Source organism: Protopterus annectens, chromosome 2.part0, assembly GCF_019279795.1.
Source record: "Protopterus annectens isolate FY-2018-M chromosome 2.part0, PAN1.0, whole genome shotgun sequence".
NCBI lineage: Eukaryota > Metazoa > Chordata > Ceratodontiformes > Protopteridae > Protopterus > Protopterus annectens.
Genome location: NC_056728.1, coordinates 1,754,192,926 through 1,754,208,960, shown reverse-complemented (window position 1 = coordinate 1,754,208,960; position 16,035 = coordinate 1,754,192,926). Strand labels below are relative to the sequence as shown.

Here is a 16,035-nt window from a genome sequence, read left to right as displayed (position 1 = left end):
ATTCAAACGCAACCTAGTTAACTGGATGGGAGTCCACGGATTCACCCCTGGGGTAGCACCCATGTCCTTTGTGGAATGGGATAGTCAGTGTTGATAACAGACCCGCTCTGTTCATAAATTCATTCTATGAACTACCCAAAAAGGAACAAATGGGGATACTTGGGATTAACATATCTAGGCTTGTAAAGGCTCTGGGGCCACTAGCCTAGTAACCTCCTATGAATCTATGAAAAATACTTAATCTCAACAGGAAAAAAGCATCTTACCTTTTAGTTGGCTCTTTGATCAGGAAGACTCTTACCTAATATGTAGTAACTAATAGAGTAGAGGTTCAAATTATATCCGGATAAAAAAAAATTGTTTGATAGTAGAATCTCTCCCTCTTTCCTTCTCTCTTGTGTGATGAACAAATGTGTGTCATGGTCCACAATTCATCAGAAATTAATGCTAGGCTGCATAATAGTCTTTTAATTATAGTACAAAACTTCCCACCAAACGGGAATCTACCAAACAGAAAAACAACCACAAGGCAGTCACACTAGAACAGCAGGGAATGATGGTGACTGACCCCACTTTCAACAGGCATCCAAATCCATTTCAGGCACACAGTCCTAGAGCTTGCATCAAGCATAGTTGTCTGCACCCAAATGTGAAAACTGCTTGATAATAGAGTACATTCGTACTTTCTTCTTTCTTGTGTGCTATACAAGTGTGTGTAGCAGTCTGCAACTCAACAGAAAAGAATGCTGAGCTATGCATCAGCCATTTATTTAAAGCACAAACATTCCTACCAAAACAGGTATCTTAGCGCAAAAGTTCCCACCAAAGTTGGCATCTACCATTCAGGAAAACAACCACAAGAATGTCTCACAGCAGAGCAGCAGGAAAAGATGGACACTGCCCCCACCACCACCACCACCATCAGGAAACATTAGCAGCAGCAGTCCCAACTAATTTCAGCCAGGCAAGTCCTGGACTTACTTCAGCATAGTAGTCTGAACTCAGATGTACAAAGGGCTTGATGGTAGAATCTGTGCTCCTTCATTACCTCATGTGTTATGCAAGCATGTGCAGTTGTCCTCAGTTCGGCTTCTTTATCTGTACATGGATTTTTATACAACTAGGCCTTATCTATTGTCTTTGTAGGACAGTAACAGGAACAAAGTCCTAAATGTAAGTTGGAAAGGGGGCCGTAGGCATTGCAGTGTGTACTTAGTGCAGGAGAAGTTATGAAATACGATGTTCTAGAGCACACCAGTACGAGCAATGAGGTAAGAATGAGAGAAGTTTCTAAAGTTAAATTCACATAAGTAGGTGGCAACTCAAGAGCCAAAAGCACAGTAGGGACAGGATGGGTAGGCTGCAAAAATACCAAAATGGTCATAGAGCAGCAGTCACAATACACTGGCATCTCTCATTTTAAATCTTGTTCTGCTCTGCTTACCAAAAATAAAAAAAAATGTTGTTTTTCAGCTTGTCCCACAATTCAGATAGGAATCTTTTTACAAAGAATGCAGTTTGTCTTTGCTGACAAACCCTAATCAAAAGCATAAAAAATCCAAGAAAAACAAATTTAAAGTAAAATAACAAGATAAGCGACCACGCCAAGGCACCAAGAAAAGAACTTTTATTGTCATACTCTGGCGCCTTGGCTAATACACAGCCATTGAAGGCTGTGTATTAACTGAAGCGCCAGAGTGTGACAATAAAAGTTCTTTTTTTGGTTCCTTGCTGTGGTCGTTTATCTTGGATTTGTGCTTTTTCTGTGGTTATCTAATTAAAATAAAGTAAAATACCATCTGTAAAGTAAAACAAACTGCAAATAAAATGTAAGCAACTCAAACTCAGCTCTCACAGACTGAATCTTGTCTAGTTTTGATAATCTTAAACTAAAATGCTATTTCTCATTAAAAGTTATTAGATCAGTTGGACAGAAAAATAAGAAAAATGCTTCACATTTATCAAATGATATATAGAAAACAAGTTATACCAAGATTATAGGCCAGATTCATGAATGTCTACACTAGTATACACTAAGTGTACTCCTTTCTGAGTAAATAGACAGCACAAGCATAACTGCCACCTTCTTCCTCTTAATTTTAGTTTTCCTACTGATTTTATTGCAGTCTTAAATATCAAGGGGGATTCATAAAGGTTACCACAAAGTGTAGACTACATCTACATGTAGTATAATCTTTCTGAGTGAATAGATAGCACAAAAGATGTGGTAGGGATGTTCTTGAATACAGATAGTGTATACTTTGTGTAGGCATTCATGATTCCGGATCTTTATATCCCTTGTTTAGAAGGAGGTATGGGTCTTCTCAAACTGATTACATGTATAGATCTGCAGTCGTGGGATTGCATACATATCTGCTGACCTCATCAAACATAGTATAGAGATCTCCTGGAACAGCCTCATGTTGATCAGGAGTTGACACAGGAATTGTTAAGGAGAGGTGAGCTGAAACCAAATGATGAAAGGTTGATATTGGCAGCTCAGGATAGTGGACTACATACACATTGGTTTACAAAGTCCATTGAACATGTGGGAGAAACAGACACGTAGGTTTTGTAAAAAGTAATTGGAAACAGTTGCACACCTTGTTGCTGGGTGTGATACACTCATGGCAGAGGGCCTGTACACTGAAAGGCACAATACTGTGGCAAGATTGTTGCATTGGGGACTGTGCAAACACTGCAATATAGACGTAGCTGAGAAGCATGTACCACAAAGCATTATAGAGAATGATGAAGTGTATATCAAGTGGGATCACCCATTACCAACAATTAAATCAAAAGGTGCTTCAACAAAGTATTGGTTTAAGGGTGTGCACACTTATACAACCAGCTTATTGCACGTTTTTTATTTTTTTATATTTTTTCCCCTAACAGATTTGTTTGCTTTTCATTTGAATTCTACAGGTTATAGGTCACATTAAAGGTGGGAAAAGTTTTGAAATGATTTAGTCTCATTTTTTATATCACAGAAACCTGGCATTTTAACAGGGGTGTGTACACTATCCACTGTAAATAAAGTTCACCGGGCATGAGGATGGTACAGTATTAAAATATGATAGTGAAACAAAAATATGAATAACAAAATAAAACAAACAAAAAATAACAGAATATTGAAGAGGACAATCATTAAGATTACTAAGGACAACTAAAAGATAGGCTGTCATGCAGCTGGTCATTTTCTTCTTCCTCCATTTTCTCTTATGCCTGCTAAATCTTCCACAGTCATTTCCACAATGTACAACTTCTTCAGAATCATTCTAAGGAAAAGATACAGATGTGATCTAAGGGAGTTAGTTATCTGTATCACAAAGTAAAACTGACATAGAAAGCAGCACTTTTATTTTTTTTTGTTTAGGCATTTGCTTGGATATTCATATACGTTTTGGTTTCTGCATCAATGTTAAGTTCTCCGACACAGGAACTCAGGGAAGGAAGGGAGGCTACACACTGTTACAGGTTAAAATGATTTCTGAATGTAGAATTGGTGGTGGACACCTCAGAATGGTTAACTAAAGTTCTCATGTGCTTATGTATGGTAACTAAAACTTGATAAAGAGTTCTGCAAAATATTGCTCTAAAAGTAAGCTGTCTTTGCAGTGGTATAATGTGCACAGGGCAAAAGGGGCAGCTGCCCCAGGTGTAAGGTGTTAGGGGATTCAATCGGTAGGTGCTAATGAAGCAGAAGTGCAGTACCAACATTTCAAAATGAATACTGATACTGCATTTAAGGTCACAGTTGATGCACTGAAGCACTTGTGTGGTAATTTAAATGTAGCAAGCTGCTCAAGCAGGTTGCTATAGTTTAAATGAAGAAGAACTCTGCTTTTTTTTCCCTTAGTCCTCAACTTTGAGTTGAGGAGGTGCCAAGCTGGAAACCTGCTCAGGGTACCAGATAACTTAAGCCACAGTTCTGGTCTTTGCAATAGGTGTTTCATGCCACTACTGTGCACTGCATGTACATTTAATACAAACAAATTGATTTTAGAAGTATGATGCTTTACCTAAAAATCAACATTAGGTTCATAGGTAGTTACTAGGCAAGCAGCCCAGGAGATCAATCAACGATCCTAGCCAAAATTCCCAATTGCCCAAAAGCACTGTCTGCTTAACTGACTTGCAAGGTCACACACACACAAGGTCACACAGTATGCAAATAAATGTGGAAGTATTCAAACCCTGTACCTTTCACACATGAATCAGCTTCTTAACAAGTCAGAGCCAGATAAAAAAAGTAATCAATTAACTAAGAATGGAATAGAACCCTCAGTCTTTTTATTTTGCCACACCAAAGGTGACTATGGGACCTGTTGAGCTTCTGATACTGCATTCCATTCAAAACTCAAGGCTGCAACCCCTGTCAATGAATACTTCTACTAGTAAACTATTTCATCTTGATATAAATTTTGTGGTGTGTTCTATTCTTTATAAAGAAATATCAAAGAGAGTCATTGCTTCATAGTCATTTAATTCTGGGAGGAAATGCATGTTTAGAGGAATATAAAATTTGATTATTTCAATTTCTGTATAAAATTGTATATGTTAATTATAGTCTATTTGACTGGTTGGCTATTCAGATTCCAACTTCACCAGCTTCAGGAATTTTTCAATGGTCTCTGCATCTCCATATTTTGGCACCAGTTTGCTGGCAGTCTGTGCTTTCTCTCCAAATTCAGAAGCCTAGAAAAGAATAGCAGAAGAAATCAGTTTTGAACATTATATAGCTCAACACCTAACAGATTTAAATTCATGATGACTTTAGCAAAACACTCAAGTTTTTATTTCTTCTATACTCTTAGCTTTTTCCACTTATTTTTGAATAAGCCCATAGTGTTTCTTGCTTGAGGTAACCAAGCAAGCTGCACTGTTAAAAAGTGTGCATTCACGGATTTCAAGAGTCACATCAGTACTCTACAATAACCAGATGTTCCTAAACCCAATCAGGTTCAAGTCTAATATTTATTTGCATGATACCTGTTTTGCTTTCTACTGCACCAGTCTGATAACAACCATCCAATCCTCTGGGCACAAAACAAGCTGATTGTTTTAAGTCCCCAGCTGCCTGGGCACCAACAATTTACTTTAGTTTAATAAAGCTAAAAATACATTAGAAAACAAGAAAGCAACTGACTCTGACAGTCAGTGGATTTTTCCCCTTTAACTCTCATACTGCATCTTAACAAATGTCCAATTTCTCTAGTGTCAATGTTTCCTGTTACTGGTAATAAAGGGTGTCTACTCTGTCAGCATCCAACTTCCTGAAGCAAAAAAAATGTCCAGAGCAAATGGAAGTCATAAATACATTTTGTTCTGTTTTGTTCTCATTTCACCACTTTGAATGCCACTTTCCCAGTGAAGTATCGTAAACAAAAATTATATAGAATGTTCAATCTTTAAGTGTCAACCTTTCAAATCCCAAGCAAGAATGGATGTCCAATCAAGATGTCAGCACTAGAATTAAAAAAAAGATGTGTATGAAAACAGAAGCTACAAGCCTGACACCATGATGCTTGGCAGATGGAGCGCTGAATGCGACCCAGGTCACTGGGGTTCAGTTATCAGCCCTGGCCCTAGAGGAGCCAGGCAGGAAGGAGAAAAGTGAAGTGGTATGGCCTGCTTAAATCCCCAGAGTGGGGGGGAATGAGTATTGATGCTTGGTGAGCACACAGGATGGTGAAAATTCTCTAGTGGAGACCAGGAAAGCCATCACCCATGCTTGCTTGTTGACATCAACCCTGGCAGAAATGAGGGGAGATCAGTGTGGTCAGCTCATTACACACTCTCTTCTCTTGTGAACTGAGCATGTGCATAGGGATGTAGGGAATAAAGAAAAAGACATTCCAATCACCCTTGATGACTGCCTAATTAATGATCTCTTATGGCAGACCCTCACTCTGGTGATGGAGAACAAACTGGTCAATTGGCCAGAATGGAGCTGATGATTAGCAGTCAGTAGGGACAAAACACTGATAAAAAAGACGCAATCTACAAACTTCACTTCTTGTTTATTACTCTCCAATAATATTTACTCTCCTTCACCCATTGCAAGTGCAAATTCCCTAAGACTTATAGATAAAAACATACTGGGGTGCATACTCCTTCAGCATCAAAATTTATGATATGGTTGCCTAATTTCTAGTGTCTGTTTATTTTGATGATGATTACCATCCTGTTATCTCGCTTCTTCCCTCAAAAATACAGAAAATGGTCCCTTGTTATCTGTTCCCCTGTCAGTAATATTGCTGCCACACAATGGACCGGTGTCAAGTTTCCTGAACAACCTCTAAAAGAAAGAAAAACAACGTTTTTTCACTATTAGATTTTTTATAACACAGTCCGTTATCATTGGCCACTTTCACATCCAACCCTTCTGCTGCAGAGACAGCATTCCACATCCTTTTATCTGGCATTCATAACCATCAGGACAGCAGTCTTATACGAAATGCAATTGTTAACCATAAAATAAGGACCACGCTAGTAGTACATTTCTATAGGAATGTCAGTTCAGTTAGACATTCTGTGTATGAAAGGAACTGATTGATGAGCTGAATTGCCAGTTCATTTGATTTTGCACGGGCATTTAAATATATACCAAAGATTATTTCTTACTTTACAGTAATAAATTGATGTTTACAACCAAAACTAATACTAATAGTCCAAAAAAGCCCCCTGCTATCACGTCAGATTCTCAGTGCTATTATTTTAATTCTCAGAAGGTGAGAGGCTCATATGACATTTTGATGGACTACACTAATGTAAGCAGCTGAGCATAAGGTCTACAGCAACGTGAAACATTCAACCACAGAAGTTCAATATTCCACAAAACAAAAATAACACAAAAGAGCACTGAGGAGCATTACTGGAGTATGTACAGCAACAAATGAATGACTTATGAACAAATATCCAAAGGGGTAGCAAAACTGTTTAACTTTGTGATATCCATTCAGAAAGATAAAACACAGTAATTCTCTTATATTTTTAAATTTGTAACTTTAAAGATGAACTAAAGCAACAAAACATTTTATTTATCAGATCAGTTGGCATGTGTGATTTCAGTTCACGTTCTCATTAAAACTCTTGTTTTTCTGCTCACTGTGCAAAATCTCTTCTTACAGGTCCATGCTGTAGACTTCAGAAACATACTCCTGTTAAGAACGCATGTTGCTGTACTGAGAGGCACGATTGTCTGAAACACCCATTTCAAGAATTTGCATTGCATTACATTTGTCAAATGGCAGAAGACAATAAGGGATCTACTGCAACTGCATGTGCATCATTTGCTTGTATAACACTTGTTAGCTGGTTGCTCACATAGCCAAGTAGCTTAACTCCAAGAAGTTCATTTGTGCAAGTAAGGCTGATGATTTCTCCTGAGTAGTATGAAATGCTGGTAGGGGTGTGGTGCAGCAGAATCACCACACAGACATAGCAGAGAAGATGGAGGGTGCAGACAGGACACTTTTAAAAAAGAAGAGGGAGCTGAGCCTTTGCCAATGTGCTTATTATCTCTGGAGTGCCCTGGGGTCCCTAATCAAGTGTATGTGACCACTGTCAACCAGACAAGAAAACCTAAACTAATTCTGGATGGCTACGAGTGCCATATAGAACAGGCGGCTAATGGCAAAATATACCAGTATTGCACCACGAACAGGAAAAGCGAGTGTTACAGATGAGTTGTTACAATGACTGTAAACACAGGAGAGGAGCTAATTCAGTCCTGCAGCATCACCACCTCCCAATGCAGCCAGTGAACTGTCTGCTGAACTCCTTAGTGATATAATGAGGTAAAGAATGTTCCAAAAGCAATACAAAAGACTGTCACTTCAAAAGTTGACCCAAGCTTGTTTGTGCAACACAAGCAAAACATGCAATGAAACAAGTGATCAAGAAGAAAAAGTTTAACTACCGGTGATGAAATCACTACCTGACCTCTCCAATCTTGACCCTACAGACTACTTCCTCAGAGAAAGAGAAATTTTCTGGTACACTGAAGCCAGGATGATCACACTACAATGCTGTTACAGAACACCAGACAGAACCCAACAGACATTCAGATTGAAAGATGGCACATTGCCTACCAGGGCTACTATTTGCAGATAGTTGTACACAATGCATGTATAAGTAACTGCAGGGTTTAATGCCAGAGTTACCCCTATAGGGTGTGCTTTGATGAGCAGAAAATCAAGAGACTCCCTATGAAACCCTAATAAAAAGTGTGTGTGTAATTTGGCTGAGTCCATTGGAGTGACACTGCAGCCAAATGAAGTTGTTATTGACATTGAAAGAGTAGCCATAAAGGCAGTGCAAAAATACTTTCCAACAACTGAGGTTGAGGGCTGCCCATTCCATTTTGGACAAATAATCTAGCATCAGGTAAAGGTTCAGGGCTTAATTCATGAATATCTTTAGATTACTACTTTTAGCTCCTTGTTAAACAGCTGCATGATGCCACTACCTTTCCTGTACCCTAATGAAATTGCCCTAGCATTTTAGTAGCTCAAAGACAAATTCCCTGTCAATGCCATTAGCTTCCTTAGATGGACGGAGTACAGTTATGTACTTGGAAGACCAAAGAAGTATGGGTCATATCTCTGCAAAACACAAATTTCTCCAAAACATATCGGCTGTTTCCTCTTGCCTTCAGGAGTGTCTCATAGTACCAAGTCTAACGTTCCTTACGCATAAAACTCTGTAGAAGTATGGGATAGGAAACAGAGAACACTACCATCTAAGCATCAAGCATTCATTCCTGAGCTTTTGACAGTCGTTTAGGTAAAACAAGAGCGAACAAACAATAAAACAAGAGCAAACAAACAATGTCCAGGAGAATATCATAAGAGGCCTTCAGTCTTCTCTAAAACATCACACACAGCAGGCAAAACTTGAGAAGTTAGTTACAGTAATTCAGGTCAAGGAACACTGCACACTGGAAGATTTCCTTAGAGCAGTAGTTCACAACTGCTATTTGGTAGCACATTACATTACAGAAGTCAGAGCCTGAAAGGCCAAGTTGTACAGTGGTTACAGTATATGCCTTTCGTACACAACGTGCAAGGTTTGATTCTCACCACGGGAAAGAGCTTTACAGATTGAAGATGTACATTTTTAGGGGGGTGGGATTTGGCTTAATGGTTAAGGTGTTTACCTTACAGACACAAGGTGCAGGGTTTGATTCTCACATGGGGTAATTGGCTAGGCTTTAAATGGCCCACAAGGGTAGTTAGCCTAGTAGTAATCTATGAATAATCTATGAATCTATGAAGCAATTAGTAAAACAGTCTTCAATGTAAAGAACTTCAAATCAGCCTGAGAATCTGGTAAAAACAGAAAAAGAGTAAGCTCGTCAAGCACAAAATTCGGATTCTAAGGGGGATCCTCCTGTTTTCTAGGTGCAGAATATGCAAAACTCCTTTCAAAAACTGATTCACCTGGGAAGGGGGGACAAGCAGAAATGGCTGACAGATGAATTTTGATGAAAGAGTAATAAAGGACAGAGGACAATAACTCGCACTATTACTATTTACTATTTAATAAAGAATCAGTGCAGCCAAGCCTTAAAAAGGTCATGGTCCTTAAAGTGGCATCAAATTAGAAAATATTTCTGGCTTAGCCTTACATGATGTTATTGTAGCAGTTTTCCAACCACCCTTGATACCTGCTGTACATCCTCAGGAAAAAGGTACCTAAAACAAATCTATCATCAAGGCAGTCAATTGTAGTGATTTCAGGCTGGGGTGTAGCAAGCAACCCCTGTCTTGGATGAGTAAATCCAGTCTGTGACGAATCTTGTGGTAATTGCCCTTGGACAGTTTCAAAAGAAGGGAGAATTGCTGTTGCATGGGCCAAAAGGAAGTCATTAACACTATCTTTGGGGAGTCCTTCTGAACCTTTAGAAGAACCCAGGATGTCAATGGAAAGGGTAAAAAAACACAAATGAAACATTCACATTCTTGGGAATGAAAAAGAATGTCTTCTATGCCTTTTTGCAAGGAATCTTGAAGCAGAATTTCTCTGTTCTGAGAGGAGGCACACATCTATTTGAGGTGTTTCCAACAACTGGATCAGTTCCTGTAAGACTCCCAGGTGCATTTTCCATTTGTGAGGGTCTGTTCTGGTCCTGCTTAGCTTGTCTAATACAATATTTTGCTTTGGCTGCTTGGTCAAATCCTTGGTGGATATAAGCCAAATAGCCTAGGCTACTACAATATTTGCTACATCCCAGGCTATCATGGCCTGTTTGCAAAGGGGACAAAATCTGCTAGTCCAAGACTGTTTATGTACCACATCACTCTAGAGTTGCCTGTACATTGTAGAGGTCAATGAGACAAGAGATAATTTAAAATTTTTAAAGCATTTATTACTGCCATCACCTCTTTGATGTGTATCTGCTTTTGTCTGTCCTGTTTATTATGCAGACGTTGCACTTTTACCCCTTTGGACACAGGTCCTCAGACCAGGATTAAAACAACCATTGTGACAGACTGAAGAGGAAGTGGAAGGGAGAATGGAAGACCTTGGTTCCAGGGAAAACTAGTCTAGCCACCATAGGGTCTCCCTCAGAACAAACCCCAGAAGTAGGATCTAAAAAGATGAAGGGTACAGATGCTGAGCAGAGTGACCTGAGGTACCAGTGAAGTTTTTTTATGTGAAGTCTAGCCAGGTGAATCATAAGAATCATTGAAGTCAAGTACCCCAGAATTTTGGGACATTCCCTGTGGACACCTAGTTTGGATTGGAAAAACTCAGGAAGAACTTTTGGAAACATCTGCTTTGTCTGGGGGAAGAAAACTCTTCTCAGTGTAGAATCTAAATGACATCCCAGGAAAACTATTACGTGAGATTGGATGAGAGAAGTTTTGCATTAAGTTCACTTGAAAACCCAGACTAAGTAGAAGATGCTGTACACTTGCTAAGGACTCTTGACATCTGGAAAAAGAGTCTGCAAATATAGAGCAATCATTCAGATATGGGAAGGTGAATTCCTTGAAGTCTCCAATAAGCAATAACTGGAGCCAGGCACTATGTAATACGGGTCTATATTAGATGAACGAAAGTTCATCTTAGCGAACGTTCACATGAGCGAATATTGCGGAACTCGAAAACGCAATTGTGAGATCGCAGTACAGTGACGATAGGAATATTTGCCCTTTTCTCACTGTAGTGCGATCTTGGAGTTGGAATATATATTTGGGGGGGGGGTGCAGCCCCCCCACAATTGCAGTTTCGAGTACCTGGATATTCGCTCATGTGAGCGTTCACTAAGATGAACTTTCATTCATCTAATATAGACCCATAAATACCACTTGGAGCAGTAGCTAGTCCAAAGAGTAAGACAGAGAAGTGAGAATGTGAGCCAGGTACAGAAAATTGTTCTTTTTTTTAACACCTTTATTGAATTATCACTTGTGACACAGGCACATTTAAATTTATACAAAAGTAATCAAACTGTATTAACAAATTAACAATAACAAATATTATACTTCACATATATTGTTATATATCATATAACGTAAGCAACATTACATGAATTATTCATTTCCTGGCCCCTTTTTTAAACAAAAAACATCTTTATTAACCATCACTTATGACATAAGCAACCATACATTTATATAAATGAAAACAAACCACACCAACACAATCCTAGTTGCAAGCATTTTACATCACAAACCATACCGACACACTCCCATCTGCAAACATTGTACCTCACTTATAAACTACCAAATCATTTTCAGTCAAATATTACATAGCTTATTTAAATCCTGCCTTCTTTTAAATCTCATCCCCCCTGGTATGTATTGTTCCCTCAGTTCCAATTTTCCTATGTAGTTTGCTCCTACCCTTTTCTAAATATCTCAATTCCAGTTGTTTTATCTCTCTTACAATATTCACTACATTTAATATAGTTGGTTTAGATTATGACTTCCATTTTCTAGTAATTGCTTTTTTGGCAGCCACCATTATTAGACACAGCAAGACCTTACCATGTCTAAGCAATTCTGATTCTGTATCATAGCTCAGAAAAATAATCTCCCATCATCACACCAATCCCCCCATGCAGCATCTCCAACAGTGTATCCCGCAGGGAATCCTTAAAGTCCGCCAACCCACCACACTCCCAGAAAATATGTTCCCAAGTACCTCTCTCTCTGTCACATCTCCAACATTTGCTGTCTGAGGAAAAATTATCTGGAGTCTACTTGGTGTATAAAAATATCTATGTAAACATTTCCAAGCAAAAATCCTAAATCTTCTAGATTTTGTTGCATATTTGGGAGTCATACATATATCCCCGCATTCTTTCTTTGTGAGTTGCTTATCCAATCTCTCTTTCCAATCATTTCTAACCTCCTCTGATTGATTTTGAGGTACAGAAAATCTTAAGAAACATCTGAAATGTTTGCTAGTTGGAATGCAATGTCATACATCCTGTATGTATAGTTTACCAAGAAAGCTAGTAAAGTGACAAGAGCTAACAGGGATTGACAGAACAACATTTTGAACTTTTGGACCTTGACAAAAAGACTGAGAAAGGTGATATCTAGCACAGGTCTCCAAATCCCTTCTTTCTTTGGCACTAGAAAAATCTTTGAATAAAAATATTTGCCCATCTGGCAGGTGGACTCTGGTTCCCTGATATAACATTTGTTCCACAAATGGAGGAAAGAGGGATAATTGGTTTAGTGGGCAAGGGGAAATTCCCTGGAGGGGAGATTTTTTTGATCCTCCTTGCCACTGTTTGCTTTTGTAAACCTATTTGTTGGTATATTGCTGCTTGAATTGTTTTTTGAAAAAGGGAATTGAGTTGAAAGGAAACATTTTGTTTGTCTTAAAAAAAGAAGTTTGGAAGATGTTTTTCACTTCTGCAATTAATGTTCTCTTTTCTTTAACCCCCAACACCTCAGCTGCAAAAATGTCAAATAAAATTTCCTTGTCCAGAGGAGAATTTAAAAATTCAGTTTTAATATCTTCAGGAAGATTTTAAGAATGTAACGAAGCAAATTGAAATTTGAACCAGAAGCAGCAGCCCTGAAGAGTTTCAGCAGTGTCATAAGAATATTTTAAGGCATGTTTAATTACATGAGAAGCAGATAAAAAGAGGCAATTAATACATTTTTCACCTCAGAAGGGAGAAGGTTAGCAATTAAGTTTTTCATGTTTTCATAAGACAGAGTCAAAACTTTAATATGTGAGCCAGGAAGTTTACAATTCTGAATGTTAATGTGGCAAATGAATAAACTTCCATCCCAAATTTGTCAAAAACATCCCCGTCCTAGTCAGCGGGAATGGGATTAGATTTAGGCATTTGTTAAGCAGAAGCAGTTTTGGATAGGGAAATCACTGCATGGTCTGCTTCAGGGTTAGAAAACAAGTATTTGTTATCCTGAGCAGCCTTGTGCAACCTATCATATTTCCTAGGGGCAGGAGTTTGACACTCAGGTAAACTACAATCTGTCAGAAAAAAAAATGTTCCAAGGCAGATAAAACAGAATGCTGCCGGTTGTGGAATATCCACCTTTAACAAATCATAATACATTTACATGGCAATAAGAATTTCATTCTAAGTCCCCTAAAAAAAGCAAACTGTTTCATTTTAGATAAAGTTTCAGAAAAAGAAAGGTCTTTTGGAGGGAAATCTGAACCATCACTTTCCTCAAAATCTTCAGGCTGAGAAGAAAATCCTGAAGTGTAACATTCTCCCTCCAGTCCCTGCTCTTCTGACTGAAATTCTAAGAAAGAGAATGAACTCTTTCTTTTCTGAAGTGGAAGTAAAGAAAAATGCAAAAAATAATTCCTTAGCAACTCTCAACAAACCTTTTTTATCCATTGAAATAGAAACAGGAGAAACCATTATCTTTTTGTTTTCATTTCCTTAGGAACTCCCTGGAAAAGGACCAACTCAAAGCAGCCACACTATTCTGGGGCTCAGGCTTACCTTCCAAGTTATGCAGTAGATCTTCACAGGCCCCTTCCCCTGAGATCAACAACAGTGATTCTCTGTTGTCCCTATAGCCACAGAGGGCATATCTATCCCCCAGTCCTTAGTGGCTGTAGGTGCTACACCAGAGGGACCAGGGAAAATGATGAGTGGTCCAAGGAACCAAATCCATCCACAGCAGAGTCAGTCATCAGAAGCTGAGGCAAGAATTGGAGCCAGTCACAACACAAATGTTTTCTGGCAACTTATTTTGTGTTATGAATAGGAGAAGGAAGAACATAAAGGAACATAAAAACATATAAATTCCATCTAAAAACAACCCCAAGGTTATGCTGTTAAACACTAGGATTCTTAACATGAAACTGCACTCAATGGAAGTAGTTCTCATCTGGGAAGATGCAGACATTTGTGCAGTCACTGAGACCTAGTTCAAGGCTGTGGACAGCACTCCAGCCATACTGGGTAACACCTCCTTCCACACGTTGAGACCACAAACTGAAGGCGTGGAAACTAAAGGAGGCAGTGTATCAATATTCATTAAAGAAAAAAACACTTCCAAATTGGTTAAACAGTATGATTCTCTGGAGATACTTCATGTGCAATTAACTGCTGGTAGGACACCTATTCAAGTCATTGTCAGCTACAGGATCCCCTCCATGAATCAGGACACCCACTCTGCCTATTTGGCTCCACTTGAGTCTATCAAGATACATCCAACCATCCATTGACTGGGTAAATTACTAATGCTCAAACCCACTTGCCCAAAAGTTCTTCAGCTTTGTTAACTCCAATTTCCTGGACCAGCTGGTTGACACCTCCACACATCCTTTATCTGGTGCTTACCAATATGGGGGAACCAATGTAGCACCTCCCATTGTGAGGTCTTCCCTGGTGAGATCTGACCACAAATTAGTCTCATTTGAAGTAACTATCACCCCCCCCCCACCCCAGCAGCAACTAAACTAAAAACTTCTCCAAAGCAGATTATAACCTCTTACGGGATGGTATAATTAGCTTCACTGCACCTCCTCTTCAGATGGAGCTGGCAACTATGCAGAGTTCTACACCAGTGCTTTATACAAACACCTGTATAACTGCATTGACTCAGCCGTATCTGATAGGATGAAAACAAGCTCCTCAAGGAAGAGCAAACCTGCCTAGTTGGCAACTGCCATTAACATGCTTTACAATAAGAGGAAGAAATTGCTGTCTAAGGGTAAGAAGGAGTGAGCCCTAAACTGGAAACACTCGCTCCTCAGCCTAAACAAGCAAATAAGACTTCTTGTGAAATCTTCCAAAGCAAACTATGAATCCAAAGTAGCTTTCTCAACTAAGGACAACCATAAGGTTTTCTTTGGTTACATCTGTAACCTAAAAGGAAAGGTGCAGATTTGTGCCAAACTGGTAGTTAATGATGCCACCTATACTGAGCCTGTGGACAAAGCTAACCTGTTAGCTGACAGGTTCTGTGAAAACTTCACTCCCCTGTCCCCGCCACATGTACCCCATGACATCCCTACCACACATACCTCTCAAGTGTACCTCATTACGAGAAACATACCTCATTTGGGGTCTTAAAAAGTTCATGTTCCTCGAAGTTCCTCAAAGTTCCACATTGAAAGAGTCTGTCACACATTCAGTGTTAGGAATTTTTTTAAGTGAAATCCATGGTAAATAGAAATTAATCATATTAATTCATTAAAGGATCTTCTTTATAAGTAAAACCAGCATATTTTAACCATCCTATGACCTTCCTAGTTGAAGTTGTTAGTAAGCCATTAGTATGTGTTCCACATTTTGACCATTTGTTCCACATTAGGAAGGTGAGTGTTCCTCATTTTGGAAATGGAAGGTTGAGAGCTATGCTACCACCTGTCCCCTACCTTGAATCTCTAAAGAGCAGGTTGTAAACTCCCTGTCTAAAGCCAAAAACACAGCATCTATGTGACCTGATAACATGATCCCAAGCTGCATCCTACATGGACTCCAACAAGAGTTAGCAACACCATTGGGTACTTTTTTCAGTCATAGTCTAAGCACCAGCTCTGTCCCAGCTGAATGGAAAACAGCCACAGTTCTCC

At 39.0% G+C, this 16,035-nt stretch overlaps 1 protein-coding gene across 2 annotated transcripts in view; it reads right to left on the bottom strand.

The window, feature by feature from the left end:
• Nucleotides 1-4,466: 4,466 nt before the first annotated feature.
• ZMYND12 (zinc finger MYND-type containing 12) overlaps nucleotides 4,467-16,035 on the bottom strand; it is a 1,002,866-nt gene continuing 991,297 nt past the window's right edge. For both annotated transcript variants that reach the window (XM_044061779.1, XM_044061780.1), the window contains one exon: nucleotides 4,467-4,698. In XM_044061779.1, coding sequence (XP_043917714.1) covers nucleotides 4,588-4,698 — 111 coding nt within the window. In that variant the 3' untranslated portion in view covers nucleotides 4,467-4,587. The remainder of the gene's footprint in view (nucleotides 4,699-16,035) is intronic.